Source organism: Wasmannia auropunctata, unplaced genomic scaffold (genome assembly GCF_000956235.1).
Source record: "Wasmannia auropunctata unplaced genomic scaffold, wasmannia.A_1.0 LD334186.1, whole genome shotgun sequence".
Classification (NCBI taxonomy): Eukaryota; Metazoa; Arthropoda; class Insecta; order Hymenoptera; family Formicidae; genus Wasmannia; species Wasmannia auropunctata.
The window spans coordinates 306,301-327,458 of NW_012028704.1; the positions used below are offsets into that span (position 1 = coordinate 306,301).

At 36.9% G+C, this 21,158-nt stretch overlaps 4 protein-coding genes across 6 annotated transcripts in view; 2 read left to right on the forward strand and 2 right to left on the reverse strand.

Annotated features, from left to right (window-relative positions):
• LOC105459482 (phytanoyl-CoA dioxygenase-like) overlaps window positions 1–21,158 on the reverse strand; it is a 121,307-nt gene that overhangs the window by 11,903 nt on the left and 88,246 nt on the right.
• Window positions 1,770–4,386, forward strand: LOC105459481. Its single transcript, XM_011705570.1, has 3 exons — window positions 1,770–2,002; window positions 2,391–2,573; window positions 2,740–4,386. The coding sequence occupies exons 1-3, from the start codon at window positions 1,812–1,814 to the stop codon at window positions 2,903–2,905; spliced, it is 540 nt and encodes a 179-aa protein (XP_011703872.1). The 5' UTR covers window positions 1,770–1,811; the 3' UTR covers window positions 2,906–4,386.
• The window catches only part of LOC105459480, a 19,865-nt gene continuing 6,100 nt past the window's right edge, over window positions 7,394–21,158 (forward strand). The window contains exons 1-3 of one of the 3 annotated variants that reach the window (XM_011705569.1): window positions 7,394–7,785; window positions 8,744–9,116; window positions 16,045–16,106. In XM_011705569.1, coding sequence (XP_011703871.1) covers window positions 9,027–9,116; window positions 16,045–16,106 — 152 coding nt within the window. In that variant the 5' untranslated portion in view covers window positions 7,394–7,785; window positions 8,744–9,026. Of the gene's footprint in view, window positions 7,786–8,743; window positions 9,117–9,769; window positions 10,417–16,044; window positions 16,107–21,158 lie in introns of those variants that run through there. The other 2 variants (XM_011705567.1, XM_011705568.1) reach the window with 2 other exon arrangements.
• On the reverse strand, window positions 14,040–15,475 carry LOC105459479. Its single transcript, XM_011705566.1, has 2 exons — window positions 15,028–15,475; window positions 14,040–14,683 (listed from the first exon to the last, which is right to left on the reverse strand). The coding sequence occupies exons 1-2, from the start codon at window positions 15,162–15,164 to the stop codon at window positions 14,272–14,274; spliced, it is 549 nt and encodes a 182-aa protein (XP_011703868.1). The 5' UTR covers window positions 15,165–15,475; the 3' UTR covers window positions 14,040–14,271.

The window sequence follows — 21,158 nt, forward strand, 5'->3', positions numbered from 1 at the left end:
CTTTTTAACGACGATAAGTCATAGCGCGATGAAGTTTTCCCTCCTCGTCTGCGTAGAACAATGCTTCGTATAAACACGAAGTTGTTGTTTGGGGAATATCCTCCAAAAGGAGTGGAACAGGATAAAAATAAATGTCGTTCATGAATGAGGCGCAAAGTTGTTGCCGCTGATTTTTGTGCATCGCCGTCGGTTGCCCTTGAAAAGTACCTCCTTCAATATAATTGGAGAACAATTGGATAGAAACGGGTGCAGCATTTTAATACCAATCGCGCTTTTTCGCGTCAGTCACATACTATTTTTTGAGATATCAAAGTTCTCAGCGAGATTATCGTGGTTGAAGGGTCCGCGAATGACGATGGCGTGTGCGACACGACGCTCGGACCACGGAAATCGGAAGTAAGTGCGCACCTCCAGGTGCGATTTGTTTTCGAGACATCTACCTTAACATATCAATTATTACATCTATTGACATTATAGGTCCATATCGTTAGCTAGCGTTAAGAAACAGTTTGACAATTCAAATTTTGAAATTTTCAACGAATATAAAGTAGACGGGCGAACAAAACTTATAATTTTGATGATCGGCGAATCTTCATGACATGTAAATAACAATTATTTTTTGTTGCGTCTAAAAAAACAACTTTAGGAAACAAAATAATATTTCTAAAATAAATTTTATTTTTATAGTAGTGTTAATATAGTATTAATATGCAAAAAATATTCACGATATCTCACATCTAATTCATACCCAGTAAGAAATGATGGCCAATTCGATGTCGAATCAACGTCGATACGGTCATCGTCATCGAATTGATGGCCATTTCTCACTGAGATAATCTTTTAAATGTAATTGTTAATTCTTTAAACTTTAAAAAATACAAATAATTATATAGAACAAGAATTTTTCTCGTTACTTCGTCTAACGATTTGCACGAGTGAATTGCACCGTTTGCTTAAAGATAAGTTTAATGCTATTACGAAACTAAGGCATCCTAATGCGCTCCTTTAATGCGCCTGAAGAGGACCAGAGCAATTTTCCGGTCTGCATAATTGCGATCTTCATTTAATACCATCGCGCAGGCATTATCTTCCAACGTACAGTTTGCAATAATAATTCTGCACTACAGTAAAAACGACAGGATGCGTAATGAAAGGGTTGAAACGCGCTTATAAAGATGGATAGAATATAATGAAAATAGCAAAGAGGGCTCCCTCCCCTTTTATAAAACTCTCGCGATCGACGGACAAAGGATCACTTTGTTTTTCGTGTACTTCCTTCGATTTCAACTCCGCGTACTACTTTACGCGCGATAACGCGTAATTATCATTGTTAAGTTCTATTTCTATTCTACCCCAGCTTTGTTGTTATTATATTATGCGAACAAGTGTGCGTCGTTCAGAGCGATGCCTTTATTTAATCAGGACGCGATGCGTCGACGTTTAATTGCTGGAATTAATAATACATTACAATGCAGTGGGTATTTATACCTGACGAGTTACGTGACGTACAATTTTACCCGACCGAACATTCGAAATGGATTTTATATTTCTCTTCGACATTCGTCTTTATAATAAACAGGGGATTACAAACTGTATCAGTAGTAACGACTGTACAAATTAACTGGAAATATTGCGGATCGCTTATTAGGGTGAACCGGAGTGACAGGTTTTAATTTATTAATATCACAAATCTGTTATTCAATTTAAATTATGAAAATTTCATAAAATATTTATGATAGATCATAATGTTTGTGTATATAATTTTTCAGTATTACAACGTGTATTTGTACGATTAAGGACTTCCTGCAATCATGTGGAGCGCTTCGTTGCAATCATTTTTATTTCTCTTCACCTTGAAATTATTCGTTGCTATGGGAAACGCACATCCAATTACCGATGTATCAGACATAGAGCTTTCAAAAGCTAATAATATAATGACACCCGTTACGACTTATACGTGTGTTTATATACCATCGAATTTAGAACTTTGTCAATTTATCAGGTAAGTCGTGATAAGAGAATTCATAATTATATTTTTTATTTTTATTGTTCAATTTTTACAAATACATCAACAAATTGCTTTCCTTTTGCTCTTGCTGCGAAACCAAAGAAATATCAAATACATTTCTTTAAATTTGAAAAAAAAGAGTATAATTAAATGCACAATAAAACCTCCTGTACCATTAACTGTAAATACGCTTTGCTTTACGCGAGAACGTTAAACATTGGTTAATATTATAATATCAAAAGATTATTGAAAAATTATATATATATATATAAATTTTGGCAAATAATGATAGTCTTTCATTTTCCATATTAAGAAAAACATCATTGCAAATGTAAATTTTTTTGGCAATATTATATTTAAATTCAGAAAATCTTTGTTTTAGTTATAAATCCAGAGAAAATCTCCGGGAGCGCAAACTGTTGGAGAATAAAAAGCGCAAGTTGGAGAGTAATAAAATATACTTCACGTCACACACATCGATGCGTGCCCCAGGAACAAAAAAATTTCAAAAGCAACCATTCGTAAAAACTATAATATATAAAATACAAAGATGCGTACCGCCAAGGTAAGAGTAAATGAATACAACGAATAATAGCAGGTTTTATAAATAATTATGTTTCATGAACTTTAATGATGACACAAAAAATAGTGTAGTGATATAATCAATTAAAAAAAACTAATACAAGAAATAGGTACTATTGCATTCGTAAGATATTTGTTCCATTTTGCAGATTGCCATTTAATCTACCTTGGTGCACCAATGAAGATCTCTCCGATAAGAACAGCGTGATCTACGAGGTTTATCCTTTCATGATACGCGACTATTCAAAAGAAACATACGAATTTCCTATGTACGATGATTTTAAACAAGCTCAAACGATACCAAAATCGGCATAATTTGTGACACACACTGTTGTGTGTATTTGACGAATTTAAATTATTAACAGGCTATTAATAGTCATACCTAAGCCTGGGGATATTAGACAAAAAAGATATACTTCTTCAATTTTATTATTTTTAATTTCTGTTAACGAGAATCCCATGGACAAAGCCACAAAGTCAAAAGAAACAAGAGAAAATAAAAAAATTTTGGTACATAAGAATTAAAAGCGGATGCATTTTGTAAAAATAAATTGAAAGAAGGAATGAGCGTATATAGCTCAATGAAGGACAACAAAGTGAGATATAACTAAAAATAATGTTAGCTTTAAGCAATAAGAAATTTTTCTTCAGCAATACACTGTAATAAATAGCAAGAGTATATGTGATAAAATAATGTGATCATTAGTTCCGCCATTGTTTAACATAATACTATTGATAGCAATATTAACAGAAATAATAAATCAATATTGCACATCAGAAACATTTTATAACGGTAATAAAATAATCTTGTTGTAATTCTACATGTAAAATTATCCTATGTCATCATGATATTAAAAAAATTGGAATATAGAGCTAAGCATCTTAACATTATTATTGCTCTTTTATGTGCCTTACAAATTAAACCATATTTAAAAAATACATATATATAAGAGAATAAAATATATACCTGAATATAAAAAAAAACATATGCTCCGAATATCTTGCAGCAAGAAGGTACGTTTAATTGTTGTGTTCTAAATTATTTTTTAATTTCATTACCAAAAGTAGAAAGGGAACGAGTGCGCAACGCGTTTAAAAGTAATATCAAAATATGATGAAATATCTGAAACTCTGTGAGAAACAGTGTCGAGTAAGGTAGACTGACTATGAAATTCGCGGTGATCTGTGGAGCACCACGATCAGGAGAGAACATACATCGGATAGTTCTGAGAAATATAAGGCCATTTACGTTCACAGGAGAGTCGATGAAGGCGAGAATGACCGACGATGCGCAATAAAGGAAACGTGAGATATCTTATGGTGCATCCCTGATTCGAGCACGAGCATCGCCGTTATAAACGACACACGTGCTAAGAAAACCGCTGTTACATAAAGCACCGAACGTGATAGGAATTTCGACTAATGTAACGAAAGAATATTGCTATACTCATTCAGACAGTTGTAACTAAATTAGTATATATAAAGTAATTAAATTGGTAATTAAATTCATCGGATTTATAGCCGCAGTGGTATTAAGAGGCTACAAAAATATGATGTGTTAATTAAAAATTTAATTTTTTTAAATTTATATATATCCTCATTTACTTTCGATATCTCCATACATTGTATTACAAAAACCGATACCGGTTGCGAGAACTGTCGTAATCAGTATATTAAATAAAAAAAAAATACATTGTAACAAGTTAAATTACTTATATACTATATATATTACGATAATTTTGCGTTCTGTTTTATCATTTGCTTTACTTATAAGTCAATAAAGACTTTTAAATATGTTTTTGTTGTTATAATAAATGAGTTTTGTTATGGAACACATTGATAGCCGGCTAAATCATCCGACTTCTGAACTTCTGATGAAGGACTTAAGTATTATATTCTATATTATAATTAACATGTTTTGAAGTTTGAACTTCTCATCTGAGAAAGATAACGTAAACAGAGTTAATTAGCAAATTGCAAAAGTGTCTCCAATTAAAACTGGGATTCCAATTAAAACTAAATTTGGCCTCTTATCTCACATTTGTTATCATCCGTTTAACTAGAATTAAATTACTTCACGAAGTAATAGAAAAGTATGATCTCTCTCTCTCTCTCTCTCTCTCTCTCTCTCTCTCTCTCTCTCTCACTTAAAAACATAACAAAAATATATAAAATTATAAGAATTATTTTTATTGCATACAGACTTTGGAACAATTTTACATATCATAAGAAATATTAATTGTACGGAATAACAAAGAGTGCGAGCTTAAAATTCATATAAAACAAATGGAATGCTAAGGATTTTCAATCAAACATATTTTCAATTATGTTCTAATTCTGCTTTCCTTTTTCTTTTTGACGATAAAATTTCATTTGATCCAATAGATCAGAAATACTTCTGATCTATTGGAAATATGACTTTTGTTCTGTCTCGTGTGGAATTTCCGCAAATGTAAATGTTTCAAGCGCTTCCATTACTTATTGTTAGAGAGATGTCATCATGGTAGTCTCATTCTCATACTTAGTTTGTGTAATTTCTGGAATATTTTAATTACTCTTTAATGCCAATGAATGCTATGGTACTGATTTCGTGATCGACATTGGATTCGGCCGATTGTGTACACGATTTTTGTTCGATGTCTATGATTGTTTAATATGAAACTCCAGCTTTTGCAAGCAAGCTTTTATTTTAACAGTTATTTTCAAAAGTTGTTTTTTATATTATAAAAGGAGAATAAACGAACGCTCATCCTTCTCGCTTTATCGCAGCGGTTCTTTAAATCCGAATACTCTTATTTCCTCCAGAAATTATCAGACATATTAAATTCCTCTGGTAACAAGAAATCTACCAAGAATATTTAAATTTGTAAAGAAATCTATAAGTTCATCTATGAATGTAAAAAGAAACGGACTAGCATTTAAACGATTACAAAGCTTACCCAACTTTTCAAAGGTGGATGTCAAATTGAAAAATAAAAGTGCAGTTTGTTGTGATTTAATTTATATTCTTGATACTCTTCAATAAAAAAATTCGTTTGAAAGTTCGACGTGCAAAAGAAAATCCATGTAAACATCCATATGTTACCGATAGAATAACAATCACTGACAAGTCCGACACATTCATAACGCATACTTGCGATAGTTTCCTAGTAGGAATATATTTCCTAGTTGATCTGATCGAACTAGTAGGAATATATTTCCTAGTTGATCTGATCGAACTATCTGGTTCCCTCCATATAGTGGCTTGCCATTCGGCACCCATCTCTGACGTTTTCGAAAGCAACTTTGAAGTTCTGCCGGGGTCCGCCATTCTTCGTCGATTATCAACCCCGAAGGTTCGAACACCACTGTAATGCAATGGCAATCTAACGAGTTTGTTCCCCGTCCAAGGGATCGCTTGTCTCCGCTTTAATTGGTTTCGTTTGGTCGCCCTCGTCGGATCTCTCTGCGCTCGAATGCTTGTATTCGACTTGAATTTTTTTCTGAGAAGACGACGGTAGAATGTTCATTTTAGGTATCACCTGGAACGATTGACTCCATGTCAATGGTTTCTTCAAGGGAGTTTCGTTTCTTGTCAAAAAATAACGAGTTTCCTCAAATGTATTCGACATTATTACTAACAATAAGAGTAACACCACCAACAAAATATTTTTTCATTGTCAATTTCCTGTTTGATAAAAAAAAAACAATAACGCTATTCTTTCAATCTCTTGAGCGTGAGACTCGCTAATACAGGATCCTTTAAACTATTTCCTTTAAAATCCTTTAAAATATTTTTTGCGCATAGAATATCAATGAAATAAAAACATATCTGGGATACATTTAAATAATATTAGAAAGTTATGTGTATATATTATTGATATGCATATACTATATACTATAATATACTTCTTTATCGTAAGGGAAATTTACATTTGGTATTCTTCTCTTGTCAACATGCTCAAAAGCACCTGTAAATATGCAACCATAACGTAGTTATGCATTGAAATAGTATATCCTCGGGCAATAATATTGGTATGCTGATATATATTTGTGTACCATACGCTTACAAATATGAGAAATATGTCTTAGCATTTTTTTCAATAATAAATTCGAAAAAATTCATACATTTTTTCCAAATCTTTCGCAGTACATTATTAACGTGTTAGTAACGTGCTAAGTCCGAAAGTTAATTTTCTTTGCTGTCATGCATTTCTACCGATTAAAGCAATCTGTTAAACAATACAGATTCTCAAAAAATTCATATTAGAATTGATTAACATACAAATATATAAAATTACGTGCGGTAAAAGTAAATAATCCTCAAGTTAACGTGTCAAGTTTCCCGAGAATGCGTTCTCGAAAGACGAGACGGTGAATGGGGAACGACGACGAGGGAAATACAATGTCCCGGAGCGGGACAAAGAACGAATCCGCGAACGGCGGGGGAGGAGGCGCCGATTGTCGAGAGGGTATCGCGAGACAGAGGAACAAGAGGAGGAAAAGGAAACCGTGGAATCCCGGGTGCACCTGGGAGTGTGCGGAGAAAGAACTCGCGAGAGAGTAGGAGGTCGGATTCCCGGCAGGGAATCTATCGGACGCGGAGGCCGGAGAGGTGAGGCGGATGAGAGACCGAGAGGTGTGTGTGGATCGTGTTTCTCGCCGCGGAGCGCACGGAGAGCGCGAAGGACGAGGAAGGCGCGGAGGAGGTAGAGGAGGAAGAACCTCCGCCGCGCCGATCTCCTCGCGGGAGCGATGGGCCACGGCCGGGGCCGGGGCCCGTCGCGAGAGCGGAGGCTGCGGTTAGAAAGCGTTCGTGCCGAGGCCGTGGCGTCTCGCCTGCATGCCATCTCCGTTCACGCGCGGTACTGCTGCTGCTGCTGCTACTACTACTACTGCTGCTCGGTGCCGTTGCCCGATTGTCCAGAATACGCACAGTGCCCGGGGTACAGTGTTGCAAGTGCTCGAGTCTGACCGACCGGTACCAGTTGACTGGCGTGGTACCAGTTGCCGCGTGTTCGCAGCCGCAGCCGCAGCCGCAGTCGCGGTCGCAGTCGCAGTCACAGTCACGCTGCGCTCTGTCACCATTAACTCGTCGCTTGTGCTCGCGCGCGTGTTCGCAGGTGATCCATCGTAGCTGCTGACGGCCGAGATTGGTTCCTCGAAAAGACGTGCGCTTGAATAAACCGGCGGAAACGCGGCTCTGAGAAAAATAGGTACGTTAGCGCGCGCGTAGAATCAAACGCGGCTCGGACAGCGCGCGGATGCTTCGGCAGGCATCGGCGAGAAAACATTTTTCAGACGTCGTTTGGACTTTTATCTCTTGTCTCAGAACGTGGACAGTTATTGAAACTTTGTCGAAGACTTTCCCATTCTATGCGTCTCGTGTAATTCAGTGACGATCGCGCGCGCGCGAGCGCGGTCATGATTGCTTGAACAGGTGCACGCATCGCACGCTATCGGTTGCAGTTTAGAAAGTGCAATGAACCGTTTCCCCCTTTTTCGTGGTTTCCGTGTGGCACTTAACGCGCACACTCGCACACGAGGATGTGCGAAGGCGAGCGCGGGCGCGCGTACTCGTGCGTGTACACGAGTTTCAAGCGCACATGACGCACATCGTAAGAAGGCGGTCCGTGTGACCGTGTCGCAGCCTCAATGCCAACGCGACTCGTACATCCATTCATGGAAAGAGCAAGATGATGAGAATATACCGTCCACCATCGTGTCGATCCACTTATCTGATTTCAAAATTCGAGAGTTTAATACAATTTAATTCACTTTTTTTAATCATATAGTACCTAAGTAAATGATTCCAAGTTTAATTTTGATAAATATGCGGATGTCTCCTAAAATTTCAAATAATAATACGAATAATAATAATAAATCTTCATAATTTAATATTAATAAATCGTTGCGGAAATATCGGACAAAGATTAACAACTGTGGCCAAATTTATTACATTTTTCCGATCTTTATTACATTCCTGGGAGATTGTTGTGTTTTCATCAAACTATACAAAAGGATTAACATGCCTTTCGATATCTGCTGTATATAAGTTTAAATGTCCAAACAATAATTCATTCCGCGAAGCTGAAACATCCGCGTAATTATAATTGTGGGGATTATCTTGCGAAACGGATTAGAATGGAATAGATCAACGGGATATTTCGTTAGCTTCCAGACCGACCGAGAGGAGGTCACGCATCGGGTGGACGACGCACGATCTCACCGTCTTCTTTTCATTTCCCTCGAGGGGCCACGCCGACCTCTCTTTTACATTCGAGGATTCAAACGAGATCCGATCGCACGGTCAAACGCAGGAAACACGCCGGTTGCGGCAGGTCGCGAAGAACGGATTTGAAGATGTCCTACATTATCTGATCTTAACGATGAGAGGAACCACTCTGGACGAACGACTTGACTAGAAAAGGAGAGGCCTGGGAAGCTACGGGAAAAAATGGGTCAAGCGTGGTGCAAGGAGAAAACCTCCAAGGCCCAGGACTCCAAATCACCGTTGGATCGGGTCTTCGTACGATGCGCGCATCGGGTATGTTGCGGAAACATGTTTCACTTCTTGCTCGAACAGTTAATCGATAATTAATCTTGTGTTTGTGATCGATGACGCGTGAATGATTCGCTAACAAGCTTTGCGTGTGCGAATGTAATTTATGTAAACGCTCGCGATGAAACCTCATGAATATTTTGCTCCAGTTTGAGAATTATTTGCCTCATTTTATTTTGTGAATTGGATTTTACGTTAAACGCTTTTTCCCACTTAATATTTATAATGCGTATTTACATATTATATATAGGTACGTAAATATATGTCAAAAATAATCATCTGAACTTTCATATTGACCGCTTTAAGATCAAAGTTTAACTGTTATAGCGAAGTCCAGACAATTGAATTCTTTGACTTTTAGTGTTAAATTCTGCAGGGAATATAGCGCCCGACTTTCGCGGCAATAATCTAACTTGTTTAACTATGCGATGACTATCGTATTTGTGACGTATCACGAGAAACATCTGTTTGCCATATAATTTTACGGGATCATTTACGCGCGCCGGTCGGTCGTCTCCAATGTAAGCGATGAGAAGCGCGACGGTATGAAAATAAAAAGAGCATACAGAGATGCGATCGCTGGTTTCCACGTGCACTTTAAACGGATACGGAGTTGCGCGTCCTCGTTATTATATAATGTATATATATATACACACACGTGCACACGTGCAGAGCGCTCTACGCTCGGATGCACGAATCTGCGAACGCGTGCTAGGCGTGCGCGCCACGCTAATTTGGAATCTCGGGTATGCGGATGCGATCGCAATTACTAGCGATTCGCTGCTTTTACTTGTGATAGCGCAGAAACGATAAATTATATTTAAAAAACTGATATGCGCGATTTCTCAGCGAAAAGTTGAGATTCGACGCTATCTTCCTCGTAATTTCCGAGAGACGATATTCAGTTCCGGATTTAAATCGCATCTCGCGATTTAAATCCGGAGTTGCGGTATACATAAAATCTATATTTTCTGAATAATAAAATTTATATGCTATTATATTATCGTTTTCATCAATCTTGTTTTGATACGCGCGATCTCATATTTATTTTAAAATTCACGGTGACGATGTTTTTGCTTCCGCTCAAGGGCGAGTGGCAATATATTAGGCGCGTTAAAAAGCGATCGCTTTAGAACGGCGCAGATGGTCATCGGTAGATCGCGTTCGCGAGAGAGACGTATATAACTCACGTGTAGTGTACAGCCAATTAGATAAGGCGTGATAAGTTCGGTGTTAAACGAAAAAAAAACGCAGCGTGCGTCAAGGATTTCTTGTGTAAGAAATGGTACGAGAGAGGAAAAACCAGGTCACGAAGTCGTTATTGGACACTTCTCATTAGTTTTTGTTTTATTCATATCGAAAAAAACGATTCAATTCGAACATTAGATAATTATCGCGGCCTTCGTCGCAAAATAGGGAAAAACGGTCCGTGATGTAAATGCAAATGTTATTTCTATCCGAATATCCTTGTTTCTTCTTTCCGTTCGTATATTTCCACAGCGTAACTTCCTATTTTTGTACCGAAAAAATCATGCAAATTACACAGATTGCATATACTAACGTAACAGCCGTTGTATCGCGCTCGATAATTTGTCTGTACGTTTGTATATACGCTAACGTATTTTTCTTCTTGACGATCACGCTCCAAATTGCCAAACATGATTGACAAACAGTCGCCTCGAGCACCTGCACCATCGGAGCCGAATCACGAATCACCGAGGTATATTTTTAGACGCGATTAAATTGCCTACCTTTATATGATATGGGTCGCGAACGCGCGTATTATTCATCTTGTGTACTAACCTGTATGTACCTCGTCGCGTGTCGATCCGCGGCATTCCGGATTCACGTCGTGTACGCCATATTCACGGTAAAATCGCGGGATTGATATGATATCTGTATTTGCACAATTGCGTTGTTCCTGCGGCATATATGTACATTGTACATGTACGTCTTAGCCGGGACCTAGAAACTGAGACTTGAAACCGGTACAAACACGGAACGCCTTATGCCTCACACGGATTATCTAAACACGAAGCTTCAACGGCGCAATTTAGACCGATAAATATTCGCTGTGCAACTTTGTCTCGACCACTTTTAGTTTGCTGTTATCTTTATTGAGGGTAAGTTAAGATTACTATCGCGTATGATTACTGACCGTTCCAGGGTGGGTCGGACCAACTCTAGTTTCCGGTCTTTACCACCTTATCGCACTCGACATTCCTAGCTTGCAGGTATGACTCAAAAAATATGCCTTGCTGATTCGTATACATGTACATACATATGCGTAGCTGGAAAATGGTGAACAACTCGAGTCACAACCTTGCAAAGAAAAAAAAAGAAAAAAAATTTTACACTAATATTCTATTTTTAAAGGACTGTTTCACACTTTAAAGAATCATTTTCGAGTAAGAATATATAAATATCTTGTTGGTTCTACATTTCTTATACAATTCAAATTTTTTAAACATTTGGCTCGCAAAATCCGCATATTGTTTAACAAGAATAATTTAATAATATTAATTTCTTATACCAATTTCTCTATCGGTTTGTTTATAACTAGATTTACATTACATTTGATGATACATCGGCTCGAAAAAACCTCGATAAGTCGATCTAGTTTGAATTGTTAATTATATTACTAATATCAGACTGTTATGCATGAGCTCATCGAAATGGAAAACGCAATGGCCTTAGCGACGCCCGCTTGTGCAGAGTTGCGTATATGTGTGCGTACACCGTGTATGCGAGAAACATGTGAATACAATTACGTTCGCGTGATATACACTATATACTTGTGATTGAAGCACCGGTACTTAGTAGCGATCTAGCAGCAGAATAAAGATTACGTAAAACGTGGAATCGTATCTGTATGTGCAGTGTGCCACCGCGATAGTCTTTTTATACGCTAGCGAAACAAACGGTATTTACATATCAGTAGATTTTTTTGCGGCTTCTTATGAATTCATATAAAATATATCTCTTCCGGAGAACGCGTTACACTTTTCAGTGATATACGAAGTTGGCTGAAATATATTGATAAAATTTACGAATTTTTAAACGAGATTAATACGACATTCTGCAGTATGATGTCTAATTAACTAAAAGTTGACACTGAAGGCTATAAATCTTCTTACATAAATTTACATACGATGACGAAGTATGTAAATATTTGCAACATTAATTCTGTTAAAACGCTGAATTGATCAGTCAGTGCAAATAAAGCTGCCACTTTTAATTTGGTATCTTTAATTTTAAAAAATTTTGATTATTGGGGTGATTGATAACTGACACATAATTGTTTATATTACGCAGCGAAGCAAATTACACGTTACAGAATCAGTTTTATCTTTTATTTTAGAAAGAAGTATTATATATATTAATATTTATAAGTTTCTGCTTTTATATTACATAAACAAAACTACACAAACTGTATTATATAGCTGAATTTATAATCAAACCGGGCAAATTCGTTAGATACTGAATGTAATCTAATCTTGAAAATTTGGCATTCTCGTTGGATTTAGTTAGATAATCTTGCGATCAAAAAAGACAATCACACCTTGGCGACGCAATCGCAGCTTCACGGAGGTAGACGTTGGCCGATCGACCTACGCTACTGTATTATTAATAGATAGTGAAAGTTACATTAGATATTTGTGCAGGAACCCAGAAAATTGCCCACTGTCACGAAGATATAATAAAACTTTGGTAATAACCGGTGCCGTAATGCGCACAGATTTCACGCTAGGTCTCAACTTCTTGCCGCATTGACATTTGCCGAAACAACCGTCGTGCAAAATGCACTTGCAAACGATAGAGGATCTCTCCTCCAGCGTACTAAACTCGTTAGATTCATTTGGTCTCGCAGGAAATCCACACTTCTTTTGCATGCACGCACGCGATTAAATTCCTGGCGCCAAAAGTTACGCAAGAGTTCTCGTCAAATTATCGCGAGAAATCCTTCGCAATCGGAAATTTAATTTATACGAGACGAGACTTCAACTTTACAACGACAAGTTCAACGCGTTTTACGCAATTGTAATTACAATTGTAATTTTCCAACAAAATATTGAGCATTATTTTATTTCTACAAGAAATGAAACGAACGGCACCAATTCGCGTCACCGGTATCATCGACCACACACTTTTGGAAATGGTCGGACGGCAGCCCCGGGAGACCAGGCGAATGCGTTTCGCGAATAACATTTCACTGAAACAATGCTCCTGGTCAGTGGCGACCCGGGTTCTGGTGCGGGAGAGGCGTAACTTAATCGGCAAAATAACTTTTGCCCACCAACTCGCCGGGCAACGTGTCGCGCGCGAGAAGTTTCCCATACAAATTTGCAATGTAAACCGCGCCTGGAGGAACGATCGCACGACACGTGTACGATTTCCAAAGGGCTCTGTTCAGCATACGTGGATATACACTTACATACGGTAAAAGGTAACATCGCTCGTCTCACCGTGCCGCGCGAGATCGATGCAAGGACGACGCTTCTCTCATCCCGTTTAATCTCGTTAACGCCCTATTATTTGCCGCGGCACTTACAACGTATCTATATTACACCGAAGCTCGATATCGTTTCTCCCTCTCCTCCCCCCCCCCCTGGCTCGTTTACTTGCGATTAACCTGTCATGGACCGAGTTTTAATTCGTTGTTCATGTTTGTCGTAGCAGAATCGCCGAGGGCTTGGTTTATTTACAGTTCAGTTTACGGATTGTGTACAAAAAAAAAGTTCAAATGGAAAAGCTTTTCACAATGTTTCTTGTTAATAATCTCGTAATTTACAAAAAAAAAATTCATTCTTCTTTTTTAGGGAAATAAAAATTTATTTATTATAACAGCTATAAATAAAAAGGGAAAATCATACGCGTCCGTTCGCTCTTCGTTTTTGGATGCGAACAGAATTGGCGAAAAATGACGTTTGGTCGGAGATCGTCTGACGCGTTCGAATTGCCAAAATCATCGTGGCGTTAAGGGAACGACCTTCCCTGCTATGCGCTCGATTCCGATCGATGTTTTATCTGTATTCATTTTTTTTCTCCCTCGCAAATAAATCGAACAAAACTTAGCGTTCGAAATATCATTCACGCCCAATCGGAATAATATATCTTGCTTTTTCATTAGCTCCAAGAATTATAAAAAGGCTAAATATAGTAAAATTGTTTTGCAGGATTTTATTTTAAAAATATCTTTTAACGTAGCGTTGAGCGTGACATTCGCACGAAGTATCGTTGATACGTATAGGAAATAATTGTTCAACATGCTGAGAACGCTCGACACGTCACATGGGCGAGTCATCTGGGATATCTCGTAGCCGAAGGCCGATCGTAAAGACGACGAAACAGTATTGAGCTCGCCGGTACTTATATACTCACACATCTTACACGCCATCGTGTTTTCGCGTCCCGGGAGGATACAAAAGGTATTATGCAACGCGATTCGCACAGGATGGCCGCTGATTGTGTAATCCTTCGACAAGAGTGTCAGGGACCAAGTCGTGTTTCCGTTAAGCTTATTGCTCGTGTCGTCTTCCCGGGACATTCCACTAAATTGAAAGATAACGCAAGCGTTTGGAAATCATTATCGTTGCAAATCACTTGGCGAGTTCGCCAACATATTCTAGAATATAAAATTAACGTAATTCGTCTATTAAACGGATGCCTCTAATTTCTTTAACGCTTCTTATGCTTCTAATTTCGTTAATAGTTTCTAATTTTATCGAGAAATAAGTGTAGCTATAGCGAGCTAACTCTAATTGAATACAGAAAACGTTAATTGGATACTAATTGCGTTCAAGTTTTAGTTTAGTTTTAATTTTCAAGTTGTATGCGCGTCTCATTGAGAGATACTTTTAAAATTCCGCTCGTCTAAAATTTCTTGAATAAGTACCTCTTCCTCCTAAGCAAAATTTTACGCAATATTTTAATGAAAATGCCATTTTTCAAAGTCAAATCTCTTGTGAGCAATATCTTGCAACGAAGAATTTCGTTTGCTCCGAAAGAATTATGAGAGTCATCCTCCAACATTTTAGAGCGCCGAGATTTCAGAATTGCAAGAGTAAGCTGAAAGAAAAAAATTGATGCAGCTACTTTATCTACAAGATTTACGGGCGATCTTTAATCCACCAGTCGCAAAAATGGATTTTTGCGGTCGCAGACTTTTCAAAAAGGATTTCTAGGGTACAATCGGTTGCGTCTATGGCGTTTTCGGTCGAGTAAACGAGCCGATGAGCCAGGTAATGCGAATTAGCTTAATCGGCTCCCCATGCGATCGATTCGACGATCCTTCATCCACCTCGCGTCTCAGCACCCGCCTGGAGAATTGCCCTCGCATTCTCCTAACCTAAGGGCGCGTCGAAGTAATTATGCTGTTAATGACTTATTAATTCTCGATGGTGCTAACTATAAGCTATCGACAAAACAGAATCGATATAATCATCTTGCTTAATCTCATGCAATTACTTCATTGTGATATTACAAATTATTATTTTTCACTTTAAAATTAATCGCTTACAATAGCACCCAAAATCTGAATAAGCGATGTTTTAATTTCTTCATCGTATTTTACAGATAAACTCATCATCAAAGTGCTGCTTGAGTGATCGGAGTAACGCGAAAAGTGTTTTCTTTTCTCTAGTAAAATTATCATGAAAATGTGTAACGTGTTCTCTTCAGATCCATTCAGAATTCATCGAATTCAGAAATCACTATTTCTTTGCTTTGCATAGATTTTTTAATAATATTTTATATATATTTCTATTTTCCTCACGATGTTCTAGACATGTTTATTCTTAATGAGAACACATATACATTTCACAATAAAAACGGTATTTTTTTTTCTGCATTCAAACGTTCATAGTAAAGTAGAACGGCAAGTGTAACACATTCACACTTATTTCTGTTGCAGATTTATCCAAGTTTAAAGGAGGAAGGCTCGGTCTTAGGAGGTGCCACGCAGAGAGTTACGAGGTACGAGGCCTGTTTCTTCTTTTTTTTCCCTACTCGTGCATTTCGCGATTGCGATTCGTGGAAAGCAGCACGCAAGCTTTATCGGACCCAGTATAACAGGATTTCAGTGTCGCTTTTAAGAGTCACCTCGCTCTGTAATTTCGCTGACGGTTATTGCCAAGAGCGCGCATCATCGTTGCTGTTAATTGCGCGAGAACGTCGGTCAGAGATAATCACTTAGAGGCGGTCGGGGAATATAATTCGTGCGACCATATTAATTCCGGAGAGATACCTGAATTGATAGAAAGTGACGCGGTGAGATATGCTCTTTCCTGGTGACCCACGAAAAATTGTATTACCGTTAATGCAATTAATTCTGTCGTAAATTCCACTCACTCAAGAACTAGGAAGTATGTATATTACAAAAGAATTTATGAAAGGAGGTCCGCTAATTTGAGCTGGACAATGGACTTGATGGCTTATTGGCTTAATGGACAAGTAATCGCGTTATACACGTCCATTTTCCGCCAATCTTGGAACACTCGGTACGAAAGTTATATATTATGGATACAATTGGACACATCATCGGACAACGTTACGAGGCGTATATCAGGCAATTACTTCTCTGATGATATAAACGATGATATAACATTAAAGAAATGTCGTGTAGATAGCAGATATCTTATAATTAAAATAAACGACGCTATCTTTTCGACACGCAATAGAGGCACGTGGTATCACGATTATGATCCGTAGGTCATACAATAAATCGCGATATATCGCACCATAAGGAGCGAAGAACGCAATTTCCTGATGCGACGACAACAGCCTCGAAGTGAAATCTAAACGACCTAGCGCGCGTAAGCGTCATCGTCGAAGGTGAACCTAACTTTACAATGAATTGAGAGAGGTGGCGGGCTCGACCTTAAATGGTCACACTCTCGTGTCAGAGAATGGCGAACACTGCGTCGCACCCGATAACGCAATTTTATTTCTGCCTCGCCACTTTTCGTAATTGAATCATACGGTGCTCACGAGCGCTACAATTGGTTCGTCGATCTTGAAAGAAATCGAAATAGCTAACATTTAGGCACTCAATCATTTTTTTTTTAATATCGAAGAAGCCAGGTTGTTTTTACTTTGAATTTTTGTACACTAATCTACAATTTGAATTAAAGAAATAATAAATCACTCTTTAATAAACTTTGATTAATTTTTTTATACTGATGTCAAAAAAGGCTTCTCTTTCTTTTTAAATAAAGAAACAAGAATTGCTCGTTATTATTTGATTTTTTGAAGCATTCCCTTTTTATTACGTAAAATGTTCTACACTTTGATATTCTATAATAGAACCATATCTTTCTTTTTTAGCAGAATTAGAACATTTTAGTAGCAGACTGTAAATACTTAAAATAATAAAAAAAGTTTGTACGAAATATTTATCTCATCATCCTGCTATAATTTTTCTTTATAATGTACGGAAAATTATATTGATAATTTAATGTGCGATATTCGGTTCGGCTGAAACTGAATTTCGGATTATTGTAATGTGTCGATTGCGAGAAGAGAGGAATCAAATTTCGATAGAGGAATATTTTTGGAGCTCGAACACGTTACATGTAAAATGCGCGGTGCGTTGCGGGCAGGACGGTGGTCCCCTGGTTCTCTCGTTACCGTGGAAAAGGATCTACGCCGTGTGACAGGTTTATCCTATATTCAGACAGCTTTTAGGCCGTGTGACAGTGAATCCACACGGCGATGATCGAGCGTGGGTCGACCGCTTTAGCTTGTTCTCATCCTACGCCTCATTCCACCGATTCCTTTTTAAGGTCAGTAGACCATCTCTGGACTCGCAGGTGCGAAAGTCTAAAAACTACTGTGTATCTACGAAAGCAAACATGAGAGTCTGACATTATCGAATTTCATATATTTATGCCATTGTAAAAAATCAGAAAAATAAGCTGTAGAAGTTGTGAAATGAAAGCTTTTTGAGCTAAACTGATGCTTTCAATTATAACGATAAAAATGCGATAAAGGGGCAATCTGTTATTTTAATCTAAACTTATACATTTCTCTCTCTCTCTCTCTCTCTCAAAAAAAATAATTTTTACATGATTTTAATTTCTCAGATACGTGATTTTAACAACGGTTATAATACTAAAAATTCTCTAATAACTAATACCATATGTTAATCTCAGTAATTTATCTATAGAAATCTAGACAGGAACGTGCGGCAAGTGACCTGCTTGTTATGTGTATTTTGCGATTTATACTAGATTTTACTACTGTTTAATTATATCTGTTCAAAGGAATCTACTTTCTCTTCGATCTTTTTTTTTCTTAAACCGTGTGGTGTACGCGTAGTTACGTCAATTAAATTTTTTGCCTTGCTGGGAAAACGATTAAATCGATCGATAACTTTGCCGCGGTAGTAGCGATAAGGCGATTGGCTCGCTATCTCGCGCATGACGAGTTAATATTTCTAATTTATTGTCGTCAAACATATCATGTAGTTACACAAGCATTCCTCTCGTCTCATGTTACGATCTATAGTACATGAGTATTTGAACTATGTGTACTTATACTTCTGATATATAAGTGTACAATAAGTAAAGGCAAACTTATCGAAGACTCTTTAAAGATTTTAGACAGATATAGATTTCAATTTAACGTTTCTCGTAATTCGTTCAATATTTTTTAAATGTTTATAGATGAATTTATATGTTTTAATTTATTAAAACATTTTTTTTTAGCTTGGACCAATACATTTGTCCTACATTTTATTTTCGCGTGACTAATAAATCATAACTTCTATATGGAAATAAAAATATTTCAATTAATTAATACTACAGCCTTTCAACACTACTTGTCATATTTACAATATTTAAAAAAATAATTTTCTAGTTAAATCCCGAGAAATTAAAAGTAACATATGTAATAGTTTTTAGATAAAAAAAAAAGTATTTTTCAAATTTACATGTAGTGCGACAATGTTAATTGTCAATTTCAATCTGCGCGAGTTATCGACGGCGAAAGTTTATTTCATCGATGAAATTTATTAAAAACATGTCCCGTATAACAAGTGAAACGAGTAGATATACGTTGTAAAATTACGTAGTAATTTCACAACAGTTTCGTAACTAGCAAGATATTCTTTATAGCGCATCGTTAGGCTGCCCGACGTTGAATCAGTGTTTATCATCAGGCCGTAATTAATGATGTAGATAGTACTGTTTATTTTCATATTAAAGCCGGTAGAGGTGAAATTAAGCGATGAAAAAATGCGTGTTTAAGGTAATAACATTTTATCGTTGATCACCTCGCGTGTTATTAGCAAAAAATTGCAGAAGGGTGTAAAATCCTGTAAAATCGCATTGACAAATCTCTTGACATGATACAAATCGAACCTTAAAAATTGCCGATTGAAACGTGTTGATAATAATCACGCACATTTAATGAATCTACTCTGACGAAACGCGCACACAATGGAGATATGCTTATAATAATCCGCTCGCCGGCACGAATTGTTGCAACAATGTGAATTTTAATTCACTTGAGCCCACAAGAACAACGAGGATGATCATTTCGCGTAAATTATTCGCGCACGCCGAGGCATAAATTACGATGCACCGGCTCGTATACATGTGCGCGGGTTAACATAGTAAATAAACTGCACATGTCACTCGCTGTTACGACCCCTCGCTACAGAACGAGCAATTGTGTTCACATATATTGATATCCATTAAGTGTAGGATCGAACACCCCGATCAATCAGTTATTCATAATATTTCCTACCTATTAAAATAGGAATAAAATTTATTTTTTATTTCCATTAGTTTTATCTCGTTCTAAATAAAAAATTATTAGCATTTATTACTAGTTTCTTTTTCTAAAGAAAAGAATTCTTATTATAATTTATTTAGTGATTAAAGAAGTGTAATTTTTGTCATGTTATATGCTCCATATTGCTGCTAGTTCAATGTAAGTAAATCACTGATAAGAGATGTTCTGGCGAGACGAACGAAATTCTTCCTTCTTTGTAGATATTTTGAAATCGTTCGCGTGCACCGGGGGTATTTTGTACGAAGTTGAAAAGCACTCTCGTGCACGAGCAGGAGACTGTATGAGAGAAATTCCGGTAATGTTTCGCGTCCCGAAAGAGTTATAGCTCAAGGGACGCGAAGAAACACGGAATGCATTTGCGATAAACCGTATAAGCTACGTAGCGCCGTAGCGATTCCGGATTATTTCGGTGCACCAAGCTGTAGTTTTTGATGGACACAAATTGTTTCGAAAGTGGCACAGAATTAACAGTCGATTGCTTGCACATCCGCGACATTAACGAAAGAATGCGAATTTATTCTCGTATCTTTCTTTCTTCTCTGCAGATTCCTTTGCCTCGCAAGAAGCTACATAATGAAATTCGAATAATAAAAGTCCCTAAACAATACAGAACGATTCAGTTTGTGTATCATTTCAATGATAAATATTATATAACAGTAGAAGATAAAGTGTGAATGGATAAGTGTGGTTAAGTATTTTATTGTAAACCAAGTCCTTTTTTGGCAGTGTAGAAACTGAAGTAAATAAATATCTATTTATATAGCAGTAGAAACAAATTATTACATTTGAAAAAATACAGATTTAAATCCAACCAATAAAAACATTTTTCATATCTACTTGAAAATTATCGATATATCCTTTAAAATTTTGGTTTATTGTAATTTAAAAAAAAAAAACATTTTTTTTTAATCTATCAGAAACTATTCTTGATATTTTTTTGAAAAAATTCATTTCAGTTCTCAATGAAGATAATTTCTATATTATATGTACAATTATATATATATATATATATATATATATATATATATATATATATGCGAGTATGTACAATACATGTACGTATAACGCACATACACATACAGGCATGTATAGTGTATATGTATTATTTTTAGTTGCAGCAAGACTAGTCGCCATAAAGTATCTAATTAGCTACAATGCAAGAATGGTGCCGCGCGCGATTATCACTGACGTTACTAATTATGTTATATAGGAATAGATATAAAAGAATAA

Coding starts and splice junctions, on each gene's coding strand:
- LOC105459481 (XM_011705570.1), top strand. CDS start 1,812: ATGTGGAGCGCTTCGTTGCAATCATTTTTATTTCTCTTCACCTTGAAA. Junction 2,003..2,390: donor GAACTTTGTCAATTTATCAG/GTAAGTCGTGAT, acceptor TCTTTGTTTTAG/TTATAAATCCAGAGAAAATC. Junction 2,574..2,739: donor CAAAGATGCGTACCGCCAAG/GTAAGAGTAAAT, acceptor TCCATTTTGCAG/ATTGCCATTTAATCTACCTT.
- LOC105459479 (XM_011705566.1), bottom strand. CDS start 15,164: ATGTTGGAGGATGACTCTCATAATTCTTTCGGAGCAAACGAAATTCTT. Junction 14,684..15,027: donor ATTTTGCTTAGGAGGAAGAG/GTACTTATTCAA, acceptor CTTTCAATTTAG/TGGAATGTCCCGGGAAGACG.